Genomic DNA, 22,253 nt, shown 5'->3' with positions numbered 1-22,253 from the left:
TTTGACCAGAGTTAAAAGTGCTATTAAAACAATCAAAGGTCGTAGGGTAGACCCGCCCACTCACAAGATTTGTCTAATAAGCCAGTCAGTGACCGCAGGAAGGTATTAATAAGTTTTAATAGGGACAATTAATGTTCTCCCGTAGTTCGCGTCTTAGCGTTTAACCGTATGACTATATTGACTTCAAATGTCATTCTTCTAAAGAAATAATTAGTTGTTTTGCATTGCAAAATAGTTTGAAAATTATAAGTTCAAATAATTCGTGAACGGGGAAGATACAACGAATTTTCCCTAAAAGAAAAATACTTTGACGGTAGCCAACAAATCCATAGTGAAAATTGTTGAACAGCTTTGAATTGCTGGTTACAGGAAACATTGATGTGGAAGTCATTATGGAGTATATTTAGTAGAACTCGCCATCGCCAGAAGTTACTTTACTTAGTATGACTTACGTCACTTTCCAAGTTTGACCACCTTGCAACGTTTTAACAACTTTGCAATATTTTTATGGTAAGCTTGCATCTTTGTCGTAGAACTAAAAACTTCGAAGAACTCTAACTGAAACTGTAACAGGTTCTTCAATAAATTCTTAGCGATGATCAGCTAGATGGACGGGATTTATTTTTAACACAGATGTATCCTATATGGTTTTGACCTTATGTAGTTCATCCCTCAGATTACTGCTATCTGCGTCAGTAGCACGTACTAACGCGATGCGATGCGAGCTGTCAATTGCAACTTAATACAAACGCCTCATTTGTCGACATAACTCCAAAACAGACAATCTGGCAACATTCCGTACATTTCGCGAATTCCTTACGTAAATAGACTATTGAGATCATAACCCTACTGTTGGGTGTTACAGTGGGCATGGTTCGTCGTAGGTATTCTTGAAATTGCAACGCCGCGTGGTCTCAGCTGCGAATAGATCGTACATTACTTCTAATGCGATACTCTGTTGTTAGTGTTTAATTGTAACCAGCACTTCTTAACGTGCAACTTTCTCCCTGAAGATTTACTGAGACTAAATTGAGTTTTACGAAAGTTCCCCATTCATACGTAGCATATGACAGTATAAGTATAGAAAAATAGTGTATCGCGACTGGCTCGCTACACGAGCTGCGAGTTTCGTTATGTAGTTAGCTGGGGTTTGCATTGCACTGCATCGACCGTCTGCAAACTTTTTAACAATAACCCGTCCAGGGTTATTTAAGTAGATTAAGTAGATCCTTATTACAGTATTTTCAAATCCATTGAAAGAGTTTTTTGTGTCTCATTATCTGCAAGTACAGGGTCTTTACCAAATATAGTCTACTAACTGTCTCTCGCGGTTTCAAAAACCCCTCGTTCAATAAAAAGCACTTCCATCGCCTCTTAAAAAAAAAAAAAAAACAAATCCTGTGAAAGCTGATGTAAAGTTGCCAGCCGAAATCATAAACGGCCTACAAAAGACTGGAATAATAGTGCTATTACATTTATGAATAGGCCAATCATTACTGTTTTATAAGGTGAAACCAGAATACAATTTGTAAAGGTGAAGGTGTGTACAATGATAGAATATGCTCCCTCATATATTAGATCACCCGCATGTCGCAGATATCTGAATAAGCCTTCATATTAACGACTGAATCGCGACAACCTGCTTGCAACACGACATAAATGTAGCACGCAGATTTATGTATCCTCATATTTACCGTTGAGTTCTTGATCAAAATATTTTGATATTAGATTACCACTAAAACAGCGCTACTTTACTTTACTTACTAACTAAAGTGCGAAGCCCAGCTGGAACAAGCGATGAGTTCGATGTGATGGTCGGAGTCCATCAAGGTTCAGCGTTGAGCCCCTTGCTGTTTATCCTGGTAATGCAATACCTCACGGCGGAACTACAGCGCCCCCCACCATGGGATATACTTTATGCGGACGACATTTTACTGGTAAGCGAAGACCCCAACAATCTTCAGCAAATCGTGGAAGAATGGCGAGGAGCTCTTGAGAGAGCCGGCTTGCGAGTTAGCAGAGAGAAGACCGAGTATCTGCACTGCAATTTCAGTGGCACAAAAAGTAGCAGCACTATCCATCTGCGGGGCACCCCACTTAAGGTAGTCGACCACTTTAAATACCTTGGCTCAATCATCTGCAATGATGGAACAATAGATGCCGATGTAACCCACCGTGTAAACACCGGGTGGATGAAATGGAGGGAGCTATCTGGGGTTCTATGTGATAAAAGGATGCCCGTTCGCACTAAAGGCAGAGTCTACAAAGCAGCAGTTCGTCCATCCATGACATATGGTGCCAAATGCTGGCCACTGAAAAAGCAGCAGGAGCAAACACTACATGTCGCAGAAATGAAAATGCTAAGATGGGCTGGTGGGGTAACGATGCAGGACCATGTCCAAAACATTCATATTCGGGGCAGTTTTAAAGTAACGCCTATACCGGAAAAGATCATGGAGAGCCGCTTAAGATGGTACGGTCATGTCATGAGGCGACCATCGGACCACATGTCGAGGAAAGTGCTCGATATTGGTACCCAGCCCAGAAGACGCGGTAGACCCCGCCTTACATGGATGTCCGTTATTGAAAAGGATCTGAAGAAGACACAATTATCATCCCAGACGACCCAGGACAGACCGTCCTGGCGAAGATTGACCAGAAGGGCTGACCCCAAGTAAATGGGATAAAGGCCAGGCAGAAGAAGAAGACTAAAACAGCGCTACTTTCTTCATTTAGGCTACGGAATTGTTCAAAGAGTTACAAGAGTCCCGCGTTATCCAAAACAGGAGTCATTCGATACTTTCAATTCATCTAAAAATGACTATGTTTGCACCTGTGAAACTTTAAATGCATACTCCAATAAAAACTGCAGTTAGGTGCACGATGACAAATTTAAGAAGGAAGTGTGCAGAACTCTATCGCTGAGCGAGCGCCAATACTTTTAAAACACACGTTATTTTTGTAGTTGATTCAAGGAAGGCACGATCAATCGTTCCAAAGAAAATATTGACAATGGATCGATCGTTAGTTGCAACCACAATTGTTGGTTGTCCGAATCAATAACACACATTGTTTTACTTGAGCCTCTGATAGCACCATGGTTCCAGGGATAGAGTATCATCATCATATCATATTTTACTAATTAATGAATAATGATGGTAATTTTAATTTCTCACTTTCACGGAAAGAATTTTAAATTTAAAATAATGATAAGTGTATTTCTCCTACAATATTATGTAAGGACCCATTTCGCGATCTTTCTGGATCAATCTACCAGAAATGTTCTTCAATTGAATATGCGCTTCGTCCAGGAGCAATTTCGATTTCGGCAAACAACGAATATAGGTTGATGATGGCATCAAAATGAGATAAAGCAGTAAAAAAAGTATCATTCCTGTTTAAAACAAGTCGTAAACTACCCAAAACTTTACTACAACTTTTAACGACATTTTAAAAACTTTCATGTGTGCGTGTGTGCCTACCGTTCTGTTATAGTACAGCCATTGTTCCATTTCAAGAAAGATATGCTTTGATTAATCTTGTGTTTATGTTGCCTTTGCGAAGAAATACTTAATTATGAACCTACATTCGTTTATAATTCTTCATTTCTTAACTTGCGTGAGTTGCCTACCATCAGGACTTCAGACGAAGGCACTCGTTGTTACCAATAGTTAGTAAGGAAGGTTAGTAAGGAAGGTAGCTGTATATATGTATATATTTTTTGTTAATGTTGTGGCCGATCCCGAGATGTTTTTTCACGGAATTGGTTTCAGATAAACACGTCAAAACTAAGCTAAAATATACGGACTTTGATTCCGATCGACATTTCCCCAAAGCACCCACGCTATCTATTGTTAGTATGAAATGTGTTACAATGTTTGTGTTGATTGAATTCCTATCCATTCTATGAACTGTAGAAAACCCAAAAAAAAAACATAAAAAAGGACACAAGAAAATGATTCCCTTCTCGAAGGATATGTCGCATGTAAAAGTTTAAGTACTGTGCGGTATTAAATACTGTGCTTTGTGTGTAAAATTAATATAAATTAAAACCATACTCAACTGTTATTTCATTACAAGAGGATATCCAGGAATTTCAATTTAGTACACTGAATGGATGGATGTTAATGCAATCTATCATCAGAGCCCCAAAATGCATTTGGATTAACAAGCAACATATAAGCGGATTATAATATCCAATTTGCGGACTCCATCAAAGCGCTCTCCTTTATACCGATGAAATTAATGCTTCATGGAAAGAAGATGGATCAAAATTGCCCCACGTCCTATAACAATGTGACGTATCTCAAAAAAAAGATAAAAATGTTTAAAAAAATATAACATGCTCTCCAATTTATTTTTTTTACACCTTCATACGAAAAAAATGCTTTAAAAATTGTCCAGGCGCTGTTATGAAAACATCGTTCATAGGACTATTTATGGACTATTTCATTAAATTATTTTTTTGTTTGATATGGTATACCTCACAGGTGGTCCCATAATCATCAGGTCAGGATCTGCTGATGGAAACCCTGAGAAATCCAGGGCATCTTTTGAAAGTTGTAGACATGCGCAGGATAAAAACTTGACTATAAGGTGTATGTCTTATAACAATATGCAACAGTGAAGGTTTTGAGCTGACTTGATGATGGAGACCAGAGAAGGGCGAGGGAACTCGACAACAGAATATGTAAACTACCTCGTGTTTGGGCTTAAGTATATTATTTGTATTGAATAGACCTTTGCAACAGTGAAGGTTTGGAGCTGACCTGATGATGGAGACGAAGGAAGGTCGAGGGAACTCGACAACAGAATATGTAAACTACCTCGTGTTTGGGCTTATATTATTCGTATTGATGAGAACTTTCCACTTATGTGGATAGTGACAACTGTGCTTGTCACTGAAAAGCCAAAAATAAAAAAATAAAAACTTTTTTAAATAAAATATAACCGACTTCCAAAAACACTAAAAAGCAAAAAAAAACTATTCTTAGGAGCATCGGCCTAGAAGTCGGTGCCGAAATAAACCGAATAAGCCGACTTCTGAAGTAGTTTACATATTTTGTTGTCTCCTGCTGGTCTCCATCATCGGGTCAGCTCCAAGCCTTCACTGTTGCAAAGGTCTATTCAATACAAATAATATAAGCCCAAACACGAGGTAGTTTACATATTCAGTTGTCGAGTTCCCTAGACCTTCTCTCGTCTCCATCATCAGGTCAGCTCCAAATCTGCACTGTTGCATAGTGTTATAAGACATGCACCTTATAGTCAAGTTTTTTCCTGCGCATGCCTACAACTTTCAAAAGTTGCCCTGAATTTCTCAGGGTTTCCATCATCAGATCCTAACCTGATGATTATGGGACCACCTGTGAGGTATACCATATCAAACAAAAAAAATATTTAATAAAATAGTCCTAAGAACGATGTTTTCATAACAGCGCTTGAACAATTTTTAAAGCATTTTTTTCGTATGAAAGTGTAAAAAAAATAAATTAGAGAGTATGCCATATTTTTTTAAACATATTTATCTTTTTTTTGAGATACGTCACATTGTTATAGAACGTGGGGCAATTTTGTATGGATTGTGATCCGTCTTCTTTGTAATCCAGGTTTGAATCCCGCAATTTCGGTCCATTCCGCACTTGGCATTTGTGTTACCACTTTGTAGACCAGCCTAATTTGCAATAACCAGTCATAATCCAGAATGGTACTGTTTATTTCTTTGTTTCATTGGATGGTTTTATGTTGTTAGGCCCATCAAATATTCTATCGCAATATTTACCCTAATTTCAAAACATGCACTCTTCCTAATAGATAGTATCCATAGACATATGGAAATTATTTCACGTAGGCTCGAGTACATCAGCGGAACATGGAAACGGTCTGCATATACTATTCTTAACCCGATTTTCTGGTACATGTGTTGCATCAGAGCTTGCCGTTGACGCATGTGAATACGATACTAACTGAACACGGTGGCGTATGTGCACGTTATAATATAGTCAAGTGTAGTTTAAAGGTCGCTGTAAACGTGCACCACGATACTCAGGATATGATGTGACTATGTATTCCCTGAAGGGCTACAAGCGTGAACCACTGACATTTAGTTCGCGTGAATAAAGTACATAGATTAGCAGCTTACTTGTATCAACTCTAGGTTTGGAACATGTTCAAAATCCCTTAAGACATTTACTACGTTTACGTTAGAAGCGATATTTGCACAACATTCATTGATAGATTACCACTAAAATTCGAATGTAGTGCCAGGAATTGAATAGTGGCCAAAGTGGGCCATTGTGTGCAGGAACCATTAATTATAGATAAGTAATGACATATCTTGCACTTCGCTATAAGTACAACGATAAAATACTTGCCAGCTACGAGCTGCAGAGATGCAGCTGAAATATAGTTTGTATATTCCAAGTTTAACAGTATCGTCTGGAATTGATTTAGAGATCTACTTCTTTAGGTACATAAAATAACCTGCCAAGATTAGGAGTATCGTTTTAATAATGGGTTTCGCAAATAAATCTAAGCATTCTTTAACTTTAAATTAATGCCAGATCACGTTCATGTTACTGTGATTCGGCTATAGTGCGTGTATGCCACTGAAGACGGTTTATTTTGATCACTGGACAGATTCTTTACAAATTGGGATCATGACACTCCCCGGACTTCATAAAAGCTACATTTAATTTAATTTGCAAAATAGACCATGCAATGCATGTACGCTTTTACAGAACTGATTCTGATTTATTTTGTTTGGAAACTGCATTGAAACTGAATGCTCGTAGTGCATTGTTGTAGTTGTAGGACAGCAAAGTTATTGTTTATCTGCACGTGTCAACCGGAAAACTGGCTGCATAGCCGTTAATAGTTCCTCTACAGTAAGAGCTGCCGGTGTTTTATCAACTTTTGATACACCGCGATACCCTATTGTTTGTATTGCATAATAAATATGTATTCGTCGTAGGGATAAACATTTTTAACGTACATTATGTGTAATTTATTACGTTCTTCATTGTCATACATTATGTTCGGGCGTGTGTGCATCACGTATTTTTCGCGCTTCAATAACTGGGTCATCAGCGCTACTTCCATCTGCGACATCTTGGCACTTGATGGTTGACTGAGTAAATATGTCAACCTTTTCAGCCTATCAGGATGGATAGATACTTACGATCTATCATGCATGTGTCTAGCTAGAACAATTATCCCCTGAGAATATTCGCAATTTAGATTCTGATGTTTCATCAAAACATTCGATGCTGAATACGTATTTGTTGGTTGGCATGGACCAAATAACGGTCGAGAAAATTTAAAATCTTACTGTTGAAAAAACATTTGAAAATATTAAGCCCACGCTCCTTCATCATCTTTAAAACAGAAAAATGCGAACAAACTTGCTGCATTGACTGATTTCCAACTTTTCCAAGGCTGACTTTGAGATCACTGAAACCGTAATATTTTCACTGTTTACTTCAAAACAATTTTACGAACGTATGCTTTTTAATTAGGTCACGAATAGACAGTTCGTTGTTCGAATCTATTTTCCTCGTTTCCATCATAGCGTTCGCCTACATATACCTACATTCATCACAGACCATGATTTGGAATAGCTATGCAAACTTTTACTAGCGGTACCGATAAAGTTTTCATCGGGCTCCGCAGACCCTTTCATGATACTATTATTGAATTACTGTGGTCAATCGTTTAGTAATAGTTTCGCTTTAACTGCAAAGCTGAGGACGGGTCCTTTGAAATAACCTCTTAAATGGATTATTTATTCAATGTTTTTGCTGCTCCAATAGTACAGATTTCAAGGATAGGCGAAATGGGTGGTGACTCGATGCTCTTACTATTTTTACTGCTGCTAATATTTTGTACGTTTTCAACGCCTCCGATGTAGTGAGTAGCGCATGTGTTAATAGATGCTTCCGCTTTTTTACTCTCTTGTTAGAGTTTACATTTCATAAGTATAGTAGTAAGTACTTCTAAAAAACTTGGCCTATTTAAGCAAATAGTGGAAGTGTTGCTGGGACCACCAGGCAAACACTAACTAATTGACACAGCATCGTTTTATTTCTATAATCAATGCATTACATTTTTCATCTAATGATTCATCATTCTTAGCATTTTTAATTTGCATCAGACTTTTCCCGTAATTTCCCTCTAGAAATATAAATGTTCGATTAACTTAGCCTGATTCAACTTCAATATAAATGAGAAATAAACGGATAGAAATTATGGGATGAGCCTGCGTTCAGTGGTCTATTGAAAAACTTGTGAGCTCCTGTGAATGGACTCTATCGTATTATGCGCCGCTCGGTCTAGTTTCCAATGTTCTATAAATTCTTCCATTCATTGGCGATTACTCCTGTATTTTACCTATGTGTATTAAGTATGAGAGCTTTTCAATAATATTTCTTCTATGCAGGAATGAAAATCAGAATTTCATAAATTATGGTCATTTCTGTGCAATTAGGTACACATGGCTAATAAGCCAAGATGGGACAAAAAATCAATTGAACATTCAAATCTTGCAGTGATAAGATTCGGTCTAAAATGAGGTTACTACACGTAGAACATAATTCGTAACTGTGTTATGTGACAGTCAAGATTTATTATTTAGTATCGGTTGCCGGGTTGGCAGTCGCCTCGGCCGTCAGTCGGACGCCCTATCGGCGCACCGGTGGCTAAATATGACAGCTCAACTATTGTGGAGCTTACATATGAACTAAACTTTAAAATTTTCATTTTAAAAGTCTGTGTTACTGGTTCTTCTATTTAAGATAGACTCTATTGTTATACTATGTTTGAAATCCATATACGAAAATAAATAATATATCCTACAACCCTATGGTGAGAAAGTGATCCATACTTAACCGGTTTTACAAAATAGAAATTAGGCATGTCTATTTTTTATGACTGATTTACGTAAGTAATTTTTATATAGATTTTTACGTAACAAAAGTCCTCTCATGATTCCCCTTTTCCACTTTCACAATATTTCTAGTTATTACTCTTTTTTTTAATTCACAACAATTGGGCTACAAGGACTAACTAAAGTTTTATACGACTTCAGTTCTGACTGTAAAACAAATGTTTGAAAATTTCTTAACCAAGTTCTAAAAAGTTTAGCAACAGTTAGGCAAGCTGACTATTGTTTTGATTTCCACGAAAAAGCTGGGCAAGTATTTTTAAAACGAATGGCATCAGTTATTATTTTGATTTAAATATTTGCTAGGTATAGTTATATGTATTCAGACTTCGAGCTTTACTGTATAGGAAGATCACCTATCTGGATTGGCTACCTTATGAACGTCAACGTATACAATAGCGTTACATGGACTGCAAGTGACGCTTGTCGATAACGTACCGTGAATTGAAATTGGATTGATGACGGCCGCCTCAATGTATCGAACAGGCATTAATTAATACACGTGTACACTTTACTTACAGTGATTAATCTAGTTAGTTAGCTATCCCAAGCCGATCTAGTTTCATACCCACACAATAGCTCGGATCCCCAATGACGTTAGCGTAGCTTTTCAGAATACAGCTCCTTATCCGAGATTGGAATAGACTTCTTGAAAGCGGATTTACTCTATAGCTTCCCATATGTGCTCGAATATAAGCCTGTAGAGTTGTATTAGTTGAGTACTACTACCACTCTACTGAACTCGGGATCGGCTTTAGCTTTCAGCATAGTCACGGATTAGTTAATGGGTAGATCTGAGTACCGAAGCACTCTATGTGCTTTAGAACATATTATGTAGCAATACATATGGAGTACTTAGTAACTATTACACTTATTACTAAATGAAAGCTTGAAAAGCTTGTATTTTCAGATATGTATGTTAAAATTTTGGCAAGTGTGCATGCCCAAAGTTTTTCTTTTGGACATGAATTGCTGCCAGCAGCCAGTGCAGAGCGCCAAGCATTACAATAACCTGTGAATTGCACGTTCACTGTATCGTAACATAGCACAGATATTGTGAAATATCGCTGGCCATAAACATCATCGACTTCTCGCCTTTTGAACATGGTTTTAAATCGATTCAAACGCTAAGTTTATTTAAGTGATCAAGTTCGTAGTTGCAATTTTTTTGACAATAATTAGACCATAGAGTTATGCAAGAATGTAAAATCTTTTAATGGTGTTTGAAAATTAGAACGAATTCGCAAAACTTTATTGGTAGCGAGTGATCTCATTACATTAATTCAAAACACCCAAATCTCGATGACGATCTTCCCTGAATGGGTGTCTTGACAACATTGACCAAAATGTATTGACCAGTTTCACTTCAAATTGTTTTTACATTAATAAATATATACCCAAAAAATATGAGCAATAGTTTAGTCAAATTAATAGTTACACAATTTGCCCATGTCAAGATCAATCGTTTCGCAGCTATGCAACCTTGTTATAAAAATAAGAGCCATTCAAATATCGTGACACGTAGATATATCATTGGAAAACTTTGTATAGGCCTGTTAATTTACGATATCGCGAGAATATTAATTAAAGTACAAAATTAAGAAATCTTCACTATTGATAAACATATTCTTTTCCGAGCCAACACGAGCTTTTCAGCGAAGTAAGGGGTGGCTTTCAGGGTCATTAGTAGGTAGGCTAGTAGTACTTGCGCAATAGGTCAGTTATACTGACATGTTACATTCTAATCAAGTAAAAATTTATGTGGTATAGTTCAATTACAATCAGTTTTTAATACCGACCTGGAATCACTATTGTTGAAAAGATAAGAGAACTATTGAAATTAGCAAAGTTTAATTACCACAGACGCACAATCTGGAACTTTAATCAATTTTACGTCGATACTAGAAACTGTTGCTATCCGTCGCAAGCCCTGCACGCATTCATCTCTGTTTACATCATCGCTCCCAGCAGCACTGATCATTTTATCGATTGCTATATATTTTTATATTTATGTTCCGTGTGCGTACCGCATCTGGACTGGCGTATGTGCCTGCCCTATTTATAAAGTGCGGTTAGCTACCTCAGAGCAGATATAAACTACAGACGTGCCAATGACGAAAACTATGATACCTGTAAAGCTTCGATCAATTACGCGTGTGCCAATGATCTTGCTATCTCCGATCGATGTGACCAAGTGTTATGAATGAACATGCTCTCATTTTGTCTTTTGGACACTGTTATTAGATTAATGGAAACAAGTATGTCATATGTCTGATTCCACTCTCGATTTTTAAGGCGGATTATTTCTATTTTAATTCATATTTAATGGGTCCTGTCATGTGATGAATCATGACTATATTTATAATTATACTAAGAAAGATGAATGACTGAAAACATGAATATATTTTGATGATGTCAGTAATAGCCGGTATTATTCAATAGGTACATGTATTTTGTTAACCTCGGTTACACAATTATGTATTTTTTGACGAATTACATTTCATAGATGATGCCATAAAATTATTTTAATCTAATTACTTAATGTTTTATGATGAGAGACTTATAAGATTCTCATCATCATAAATAAAAATTATAATTACCAATATTTTACCTTTGCGGTTTTTATAAAGATAGCAGGACTGTTGTAATAAACACATTGTCGTATACAATACTGCAGCGGATATGTTGGCATTTGTAACAATTGCCCAAAACGCTGTCTAAACCGAGCTGTCAACAAGAATGCCCTAAATTGGTAATGAGAGCATAATTGGCTCTTATAAATTACTTCTACGGGTCTTTACACTTAAGGTTTCTGTGTGAACTTACGTTGCATGCCAAGGAGAATTTGTCTTAGTCACTTTCAATACAATTAATTATTGTATTTCTGGTTTAAGGCTCAAAAAACAAAATTAGCATTTTAATCATATACAGTTTGGTGTCAGATCCGTTTTACTAGAAATCGCTATTTTATTTTAACAAATATTATAGAAGTTTGTAACGAATACCCAATAGGAAACCTGCTTTCTTGTGATACGAGTCTATGACCTCAAATAGCTATCAGGTATTTTGTATCATCCAGCTAGGTGGTAGGTACATCAATAGCGCCACTATGATTAATTTATTTATTTGATATAGTTTATAGGCTTGGTGACATCTGATTATTTGCAAATCGACTCCTGTGTTGCCTTATCTAATTTTATATTCCTATGAATGTAATTTTTAGTTAAAATTACTAGGATCTCCCAGCTTACGTTCCGGTTCCTAGCCTAGTGTTCTATATGTATACATAAATTTTGTTCATCATCGTTCGTATCATGTCAGTCCTTCCATTGTGCGACCGATACAAAAGTGCTCATTAAAACAATCACATAATGAAAAGCTAATTGCTCGGTACGGTACGAGTCCACAACTTAAATATCGGTCACATCCGGACAGCCCAGATAATGAGATACTCGATATCCTTTATCAATTCACTTTTGTACCTACAAATAGCGACGATTCATAAAATTGTCCTTAAGTACTTGATTGATATGCCTTGCCTAGGTTATTTGCCACTTAGTAGGAGGACCGATATTGAATTGTATCTCATATGTTAAGGTCAATATCAAACAATCTGTTCCTCGGCTTCAAAGTTTGTGCAAAGCTATGCAATTTAATTCATGTATCTGTGATTGCTCATTAGCGAAAGTATAAGCTCGTAAATATTTGAGTAGTTTCTTGCCGGTTGTGAAGAAACTAATGCCCTTGCATGTGACATATTCGATATTGATCAAAGAAAAAATAAGTTTCTTTCCACTGCTTGTTATCGACTTTTATTGGAAGGGTCAATTGGTGGAAAAATGTCCGCTCATGGATATTTACTGCCGGTCAATTGATACAATTTATATTTACAATGTTATTTTAAATTGAGACGTGGTAAACTTCTCGATTCGCCGGCTGGCGAATAGAATGTCATGTCACTGAAGAATATTCTTAGAAATTATTAAAAGAAATATAGAATTTAATTACAGCTCCGATATTTCAGTGGGTGTATTAGCCCTCACGCTTTAATAACTGAAAACAGTTGCCAAATATTTTTTTTATATATAGGTTTGACTGTAGTATAAATGTCAAAAATGAGTGGTTTCTTAATAACACGAGTTATCAAGCTGAGCGAATTTATGACAGTTGCTTTGCGTAATAGCTAAAATATTGGCTGCCAGTTCACAGTGAAGTTGTTGAACCAATTTAAAACACATTACTTGATATTTGGCATCAGGCGCGTGAAACGGTTTTCCTAGGAAGCCGGTGAATCTGCGGAAAACATCTAGTTTGTTCATAAAAGCCAGTCCATCATAGGCGGCGAGCTCGCCGGTCCGGCACTGAATGCGCCAGTGACCACGGCACTGACCCTGCACTGGTTCCGAACTGATGCACATGCAACTTCACTTACAGCTAATATAACGTGTTTTTATTGCGTTGTTATTCAGAGTTATGCTATTAAACTTCCACGTTGATTGATGTAAAAAGAAACGGCTCTGTAATTGTTATTGGTTACACTGGACGCCTTCGACTGATAAAAGTAATAATGAAATAATGATAGTAATGAGATAAACTGTTAATCATCAGTGATTGAATCAAATTACTTTTATTTATTGTTTGCCTTAACTGTAAGTTCCGCCGTTGCAGTTCAATTACAGCGATCTCTTATCTTTAAAGCTTCGGCTGCTATTATCGCCCAGCGAACATATTTTCACGCTGATGCTTCCTACTATGCGATTTTTTTTCTTTCTCAGCCGTAGCGCATAGGATTTAAACATTCCTAAGGGAAATGTTGATGTACTATGAGAACACCATAAACATAAATAGTGGCTCATACTCTCAAGCAAGTTTCATCAAGGCAGAATTATTTTGCTCAGTTTAATTAGCTTTTCCCATAGATGGATTGAGAGTTATTAATTTACTTTCGTGTATTGAGCGTTACTTATCGTCGCGTCTTACTTTATTTGTAAGTCTGAGCATATGGGTGGTATAATTCTTTGAATCACAAGACATGATGGTAACATCTCATGGGGTGGTCGTACACAATACAGCTATGAGAAATACTCCATTGAATTAATCGTACGTGAAATCTGAACTCGTTCCGTATCGGATATGATTTCGATTACCACAAATGTATGCGTTCATGCAACTGTTACCTGTTTAAAATTCATGCAAATGCATTGAAATGGCTCCAACAGTATTGTGCTCTGCGTATCATTGTTTATTCATCAAGTAAGTTACTTCCCGACCGACGATAATGATTTTAGTTGAACCCCAAGACCCGCAAGGCTATGCGAATTATGAATCAACGTGTCTGTCTATGCGACATTCAATTATGCTTGCTGGCTTAATATAGAATAATTTCTAAAATGTTTCTTCTTTTTTCTAAATTATAGGATCATGAGGTTGTTTTTATTTTCATTTTATTATGCTCTGCGATTTTTTGTCATTCAATACGAACAATATTCTGGGTTCCTGTAAAAATAAATTGTTTTAATGATCATTTTTAGTATCGTTCTTTTGATATAACAGCTCGCTAGTTATACAACAGGAAATCCATCACCTCATAAAAAATTTTCAAATAATATAATATACTTTCATTAAAAAAATATATTCTTGTTGGAACATGATCATGCAGACTATTTATTTCACATTTTATCAATAAATTCTCACTATGACTAATGCCGACCACTTTTTACCCCTTACGAATAACAATTGAGGTCAACAGGTCTATTGAAATCAGAAAGGATACTCATCTCTCAATTAATGTTAACTAAATTGTTTTCATAAAACCTCTTTACACATATTCTTAACGTGTTATTTCCAGGCTTGCATTGACGACAACCTGGATATGGTGGAGTTCCTGGTGACGCACGGTGCTGACGTCAACCGCGGAGACAACGAAGGCTGGACCCCTCTGCACGCCACCGCTTCGTGTGGCTTCGTCAGCATAGCTAGGTAAATAAGGAGCCATCTACACGGTGCAAGTAGCTTGCGCAAGTTGAGGCATATACGCAGGTTACATGCATTTTAAAGCGCACGCTCGCGCATGTACCAAAGCAAAATACCCACCCGCGTGCTCTCTTCACTTGTCACCTGCGCATGTTTACTTGCTCCAACTACATGCACCGTGTAAGCACCCTTAGATTAACAAAACATACAAAGATAGGATTTTGAACAAGGCTTGTTGCAATTAATACCAAAATCCTGTCTTTGGTAATCCACTTGAGTGAGATCCTGTGAATATAACAGTATTGTTTGTATATGCTGACGATATTCACGCGTAAAGACACCATAACGGGAAAGTATCAGCTTATATACTATGACGTCTGCGAAGTCTGGTGATCACGGGATCTTAGTCTGTAATAATAAATTTATAGAAGCATAAGCTCATTTACGCAGTCACAGGAGCCTATAAGATCTTGAACAAGAAGAGACATTATAACATTACTGCACAATTCATTCATGCTGTTGCTTACGTCACTATTTTCAGACTTCAGCGATTTTAGAACATAATATTCTTTAAATCTAGCGGGCATGCGATTTGATTTATCTACTGGTGATGCGTTATATTTGCGAATGTTTTCGCTTTAAAACGGATCTTATGGAAAGTTTTAATGTTTCTGAAACTGCTGAAATTACAGTGTATTGATGTTAACAATGTAAGGGGATTCAGTTGGAAGTTACCTGACTAGAATAGGCATATATCAACGGATGCTCATCTGAAATGAAAATTGCTAATTATGATTTAATTGTGTAGACAAACTAATAAGTATTTCTTATTTGTGTCACAATATGATGAATAACGCGATGTTGACGCAGCATGCGAGTGATACTCGGCTGGTAAACAAAGGTTGAGTCACACTGACCCAATACTCAATAGCGGGGTTTTCTGTCAACGACGCCTCATTGTATTTAGCTATGAATGATAGCATATCGAAGTTTGTGGCGTACCTACTTATTTATTTATTATGGGTTTATGGGATTTCCATGATATCCGTAGCAATTAAGCTTTATATTGAGCAATTAGAAAATAGTACTTGTGTCAAAGCAGGCCTGGGGAAGGCCTACATTTATCCGAGTCCGAAAGAAATTCCCTTTGGACGCGGGTGAAACTGCGGGGAACAGCTAGTTTATTTTTAAGTTAATGATGTAAATAACTACAAAAGAGCTTACAAAAAACCTTTTGGAAAGTTATCGTGAAATTCTTCAACAAGTGGCTGACACAATGAAAATACAGGATTCAATAAACGCACGTTCCAACGTCTAGATTTATAGATCTCTATTGACTAAGTATATGCAAAAAGGCATATCAATAATAATAAACAATTAACCCCAACAAGTACTGATCAATTGGAAGAATCAATTGATAGTGCATACAATTCTGCTCTATCTTGAAATAGACATTGAAGATATATGTACAATAATATTCAGTAATTTCGCAATTTTCCTAGCATTTGTCGAAAAATAGACTACCATTATCTTCTAAGCTGTCGTTCTGTCTTGTCATGGTAGGCACGTTTAGGTTAAACTGAATTTTTAACAGATTTAATTTACTTTGGTTCCGAAGTTTAGGCCTTGATAGTAATTATAGTAAATCTATGTTAATATTATAAAGCTGAAGAGTTTGTTTGCTTATTTGTTTGTTTGAACGCGCTAATCTCAGGAACTACTGGTCCGATTTGAACAATTCTTTCAGTGTTAGATAGCCCATGTATCGAGGAAGGGGTTCGTGCAGAGGTTCCCACGGGATGCGGGTGAAACCGCTGGCAGAAGCTAGTATGATCTAAAATGATTAGAAAATGTAGAAACTAGATAGAGTGGTGCTTGTCACCGACCACCAAATCAGGAAAACATTGAGAGTTATACGTCAAAATTCAAAACGTAACAGACTTGGTAAAGTAGTGAATTTTGTACGTATGCTATTACGTAATTTAAGATTATGATGGTTTCCTCTGTTCTAATTACAAAGCTATTTGCATTATTGGATACTACTGATGCCTGGAGTATATACCCACTTAGGTCCCATAAAGTTTGTATATTATTGCACCAGGCAAATACAGCAGTTAGAAGACATTCCAATAGACAACATACATTATGGCAAAGCTTGCTGAAATTTTAACCCACACCATTGAATGAGGCAAAGACACAGTCATTCTTTTAATAGTATTTCAAAAGCTTAAATAATATTCGCGAAGCATCAATTTTGACGTCACAACAGAATGTTACTACACATTTAAATATAGGCGCCACCTACGTCTTTATCTGCGTAGTATTTATTTTTATACTTACCTAAGGGCCAATCTCGAACTCCTTGAATATTTTCATGATGTAAATGTATTATTCTTGGCTCCCTATATATCGTGTGCTAATTCCTACAACGGTAGAGCTGACTTGAATTGTGCATGCCTATATCTACATCAGATTTGTAATACTTCTTTCGCGCTGTCATGATATTCCTGAGAGTTCATTTTTTTCCCTGCCCCTCATAGAGTTCTGTCTGACTCCTGTTTTAGTAATACAAAATTAAATAGACAGAGAGATCTTTACTTTAAGAAGTTTTACTGTTTGAGCTCGTCTAAAACGAAGTTTGTTTCACCTTTTCCAGATACCTGTTAGAGAACGGCGCAGACGTTGCAGCTGTCAACTACGATGGCGAACTGCCCGTGGACATCGCCGAGAGCGATGCCATGGGCGATATGCTGCAGAAAATCATTGATGAGAAGGGTGAGTAACATGACCAAAACCTTGTTGTGAGGGCAGCTGTCTTATGACTCAAGGGCCTCGAGTACTCTGACCAAAACCTGGTTACATGGTAGAAGCTGTCTCATGTCTTGTGGACCTATGTTTTAACAAATTCTAAATGCCAATCTATCAAATATCACTATCCGATCAGATCACAATTGCTATGTAGGTATAAGTTCAGGATGATGATGTAGGTGCGTTTATGATTGTGACGGATACTTGAGTCAGACAAACAAAAAAAACATTCCACAATTACCTGTATAGAACTGCCATTTCCTAAACAAATGCCATCAAAATTCTATCTAAAGCAGCTTCCCAGTTCTTCAGTCTAGATACTAGTCTACCATTCTTAAATTCCTGCTGCTTATTAGTACCGTACTTAAATTGCTTTGCTCTAGTAGGGTCCATTATTATACCTAGCTTTAAAAGCCTCTTCAACATCTATTGTAACATTATGGAATGCAATTAAATATATGAATATTATTTTTTCTTTACCAGGTGTGGACTGTGAGAAGTCCCGCAACGCCGAAGTGGACACGCTACTGAGCGATGCTCGCAACTGGGCAGCTAATGGGTACGTGGAGGTACGGGACATGAATGGAGGCACCCCGCTCCACGTCGCGGCAGCTAAGGGATATATTGACGTTAGTATTTTATCACATTAACTAATGGTTGATTGAGGAGCCAGTGTTGCGTCTTGATTATAATACTTATCCCGTCACACATAACTTATACCCGGACTTTCCCGAATGTTGGTGTGTTTCATTGCGTCCAAATTTCTTCGAAATCAATTGGTGAAATGTTAATATGAAAGTAGCAGATAAATATAATACAGACACACGATGCGACTATTGTCTGGTTATTATGAAATCTTGCTTACAAACGTGATTACACTGGTACTCAACTGCATCTTAAACTGGAAGCCCAACCCAACGTTATTGGGAAAACGCTAGACAATAGACATTGATACATCAGATATAAAAACTATATATTCTATACTAAATAAACTTCCAAAGAAGCGGAAAAAGCCTTTTGCGAGCTCTATGCCTCTATGATAACAGGATATCATCATCAAATAATCTTTTATCTGCCATCAGGTGGCCAAAACCCTGCTTGAAGAATGCAGTGCCGACCCAGACTGTGTGGACTACGAGGGCTGGACGCCTCTCCACGCGGCCGCTCTCTGGGGACAGAAGGAAGCCGCTGCCTTGCTGCTCAAGTTTGGCGCCGACCCACATATCAAGAACTATTCTGTAAGTATCACTGTACGAGAGAATCTGTATGCCCAGCCGAGGTCTTGTAACACTAGAGGATTGGGGACTACGCAAACATACGGTGAGTTGGATTAACCGAACCAATTTCGGTCGTCAAATCGCTGATTTGATCAATGTGCCAAGTACACGGCTGGCTTTAGTTTGGTTGCCGCTGTAGTTAAAATTGTGCAACTCACCCTTATTCTGTTTTGTTAAATGGAGATCAATAAGGGTGCATATTTAGTATCTTCTTTGTAAATGTTTACGGATTAGACCTTTTTAGTATCATGAATATCATGAAATGGATCTCACTGAGACTGAGCGGCTTCAGTCCCTTGTGTTCTAAGCAACACTTTCAAAAATTGGACAGCTCTTTAGCGCTGCACCTCATAAGTATTTTCTCATTAGAACTTTCTACATACTTCTTCCAGGGCCAAACCTGCTTGGATCTCGTCGACCCCGGCATGTCCTCATGGCTCACCGAAGCTATGAATGCGCAACGCCGTATGAACAACAATAATAACAAACGCAAGCGCAGCCCGCCGCAGCACGACTCTAAGCGGGTTGACATCGAGATCACGCCGCAACAACCAGAGAAAGTTGTCAACGGTAAGACAGGTGGCCTATCTTCTTCATACTTTTTTATACCCAGTGATCAGTTTTACAAGCAAAAATGAGCTTTGTTAGTGAGGTATAAAGTCTAAATTGCAAGGTAAAGCTGGTCACTGGATTTTGTGGTAGTATTAGTTGGGTTCTTGTGCCAGTAGTGACGCGTATAACGGTAAGGCTTTGATTGTTGTGATCCTTGCAGTACAATATGCAGTGTATTCTAGTCCTTAGACTTTAGTACAAGCAGTTAATAGGGATGCAACTTAGTGGTAGCTTAGATTGTGTGGCAACGGTGAATTTCAAGGTAAATTCTTGAATACTTCATTTTTTGTTATTGAGACAAAAGGCTTATACTACCAAAATGCAGCTACAGTGAATACTGCGGTAAGCATGCATGTTTTAGTTTAGATGGTCACATGCAAGTGGGTTCATTTTACGATGCAAACTATTTTGCCAACCTAATGGGTTGACACTTAATTTTGCCAATTGTGGAAGACCCTTTTTAGAGAATAACCAAAATAAGTTCGTACCAAAACAAGATGGAGTGCGATTCGAAGGGATTGGGTTGAACTCATCGTAAAGTGACTCTTTATTTAAATAAATCATACTTCTTAATTGTATGGATATTTGTTGTGCTAACAGCCACTCGCCCTCTAATCCGGTCGAGGTCGCATTTAACTTCATAATGGTTTGGACAACATAAAAAACAGCCATATATTAAGGCTCCGAATCACTGGATACCGATGAAGTATCCATTAGATAGTTAATGCTTACTGCCAGATAAAGGCTGCTTATAATTTCTGCCAGATATTGCTATCATAAACCAGTCAAACCGAACAGTCCTGATGAAACTGGCCCGGTGAAACTGGCCATAAATATTAAAATTCAAATTTGGAATACAAAAAAGGAATGTTGTTCAAACCCATCATTCATTCATCGATCACAGACAAGCCGCCGGCTTCCCCGGAGATCATAAAGACCGAGGGCAAACCGCCGCGCGGTAGGCCGCCGTCGCCCGATACTACTGAGACGGAATCATCGCCTGAGGACGCGCCTTCTTGGCGCCGGTCCGCCTCCTTCCGTAACCGGCAACCAGACCCGCCCAGTAAGTATAGAGTAGCTTACGGCCGTTACCAATTTTCTATCTATCTGCTGTCATTCTTAAAAAGTGTCCATGGAGTTTCTTGCCGGCTCTTCTCCATGAGACCAACTTTTTCGAACCGTGCAGCTAGTATGACGTTTCATAAGCTGTTGAATTCCTTACTAGAGATAGAATTTTGATATGCAAAACAGCAGATAGATAAAATATTGGGCCCGGCTATAAGTGTAATTGATGTTGCCTTCTAAGGCCTTGTCTTAGGTCAGACAAATGCGACGTCACGACGCGATGCGATGTGAAAATGTCAAGTGGTGGTTGTAATTTGTAATCATTTGTGGCTTATGATGTCGCGTGAAACATTGGTTGCTTTGAGTAGCATCGCCTCGCGTCGCTTCATGACGTTTACTTAGGAAGAATAAGTGTTATTTAGTCAAATCGTAATCTAGATTATTCTAGTAAGTAGTTTTATATGTACAGTGTATATTTGGAGCGTTTTCTTCGTCACCTAGGTTTTCAGCATCGACTGGTTACGTCTCTGTCTTGTTTGAAGTTCACCCAATTTCATCTCAGATACGAGTTATTTTACTAGAAAGGTTTTTCTTCATTTGGCTGAACTCTTCCATAGTTACCATTTTTGGGTTAAGTTATTAAAATCTATTGATTTCACGCGCTACAGTAAAAGTCGGTCATATCAGCATGTTGTTGATAATTATTGACATCAATTGAAACTCTATTTTGTACATTTTCAGGGGACAACAACAAGGCAGCGAACAACGCAGTTGACAACGACACAATACTCAGGAGGACACACAGCTTTGAAAACGACAAGAGGTACCGATTCGAGGCAACATGTTACCCACTGTCTCGTACTTTGATGTTACACTGTGGTTCTTGTAGGCGTTCCATGAAATGTAGACAAAGGGATGCTATATTCTTTTCTAGTATGCTCGGTTGTGGATAGATGGGCCGGAGTAAATACTTCTTCGTATCTTGGTCGCTACTGAAGAAAACGCACTGCACTGTCTTGCTTTCGCAAATAGTGTAGTGGGAAAATCAGACACATGAATCTCTTTATCGATTCAAGGCTGATATTGTCAAAGAATTATTAGATTCAAATGAAAATAAATTACGTTAATCCAGACATATTACCTTAATTAAATACAATTTTAAAATACAAAACTGAATACTGTAATTATACGCAAGATTACGCAAATGGCAGACGGCCAGGTTTTATTTTTATTGAACGTCTACAGAAACTGAACTGTTGTGTAATGTTGAAGTATTGCTGTATATACAGAATTTATTGTATGTCTAAAAATTTGGCATGACGACTAAAATATTAACGTTTTTAGAGAATTGTGAGTTCGGATTACTCGATATTGAAAGTTTGTTTTAACTAGATGGGCAGACGACCTGACGAAGGTCGCAAGCTGCCATTGGATGCTGTCAGCCCAAAACAGTTTGTTAAGAATATTTCTGAGAGACCTATGTCCAATGCTGTGTATGGGTTAGATGGATTGTCATCTAAATATCTATACATACATAGTTGTCACCATTTGTGAAATAAGTAAAAGTTTGAGATAAT

General features: G+C 37.6%; 1 protein-coding gene across 11 annotated transcripts in view; it reads left to right on the top strand.

Moving 5' to 3' along the window:
• The window catches only part of LOC124644795 (protein phosphatase 1 regulatory subunit 12B), a 59,416-nt gene that overhangs the window by 5,719 nt on the left and 31,444 nt on the right, over positions 1-22,253 (top strand). For 6 of the 11 annotated variants that reach the window (XM_047184359.1, XM_047184356.1, XM_047184354.1 and 3 more), the window contains exons 2-8: positions 14,790-14,920; positions 17,571-17,689; positions 18,206-18,351; positions 18,805-18,960; positions 19,392-19,578; positions 20,516-20,674; positions 21,418-21,499. In XM_047184359.1, the coding sequence (XP_047040315.1) occupies positions 14,790-14,920; positions 17,571-17,689; positions 18,206-18,351; positions 18,805-18,960; positions 19,392-19,578; positions 20,516-20,674; positions 21,418-21,499 (980 nt within the window). The remainder of the gene's footprint in view (positions 1-14,789; positions 14,921-17,570; positions 17,690-18,205; positions 18,352-18,804; positions 18,961-19,391; positions 19,579-20,515; positions 20,675-21,417; positions 21,500-22,253) is intronic. The other 5 variants (XM_047184361.1, XM_047184358.1, XM_047184360.1 and 2 more) reach the window with 3 other exon arrangements.

Source organism: Helicoverpa zea, chromosome 31 (genome assembly GCF_022581195.2).
Source record: "Helicoverpa zea isolate HzStark_Cry1AcR chromosome 31, ilHelZeax1.1, whole genome shotgun sequence".
In the NCBI taxonomy this organism is placed as follows: Eukaryota; Metazoa; Arthropoda; class Insecta; order Lepidoptera; family Noctuidae; genus Helicoverpa; species Helicoverpa zea.
The sequence above is the reverse complement of the archived record's forward strand: the minus strand, read 5'-3'. Positions and strand labels throughout refer to the sequence as shown.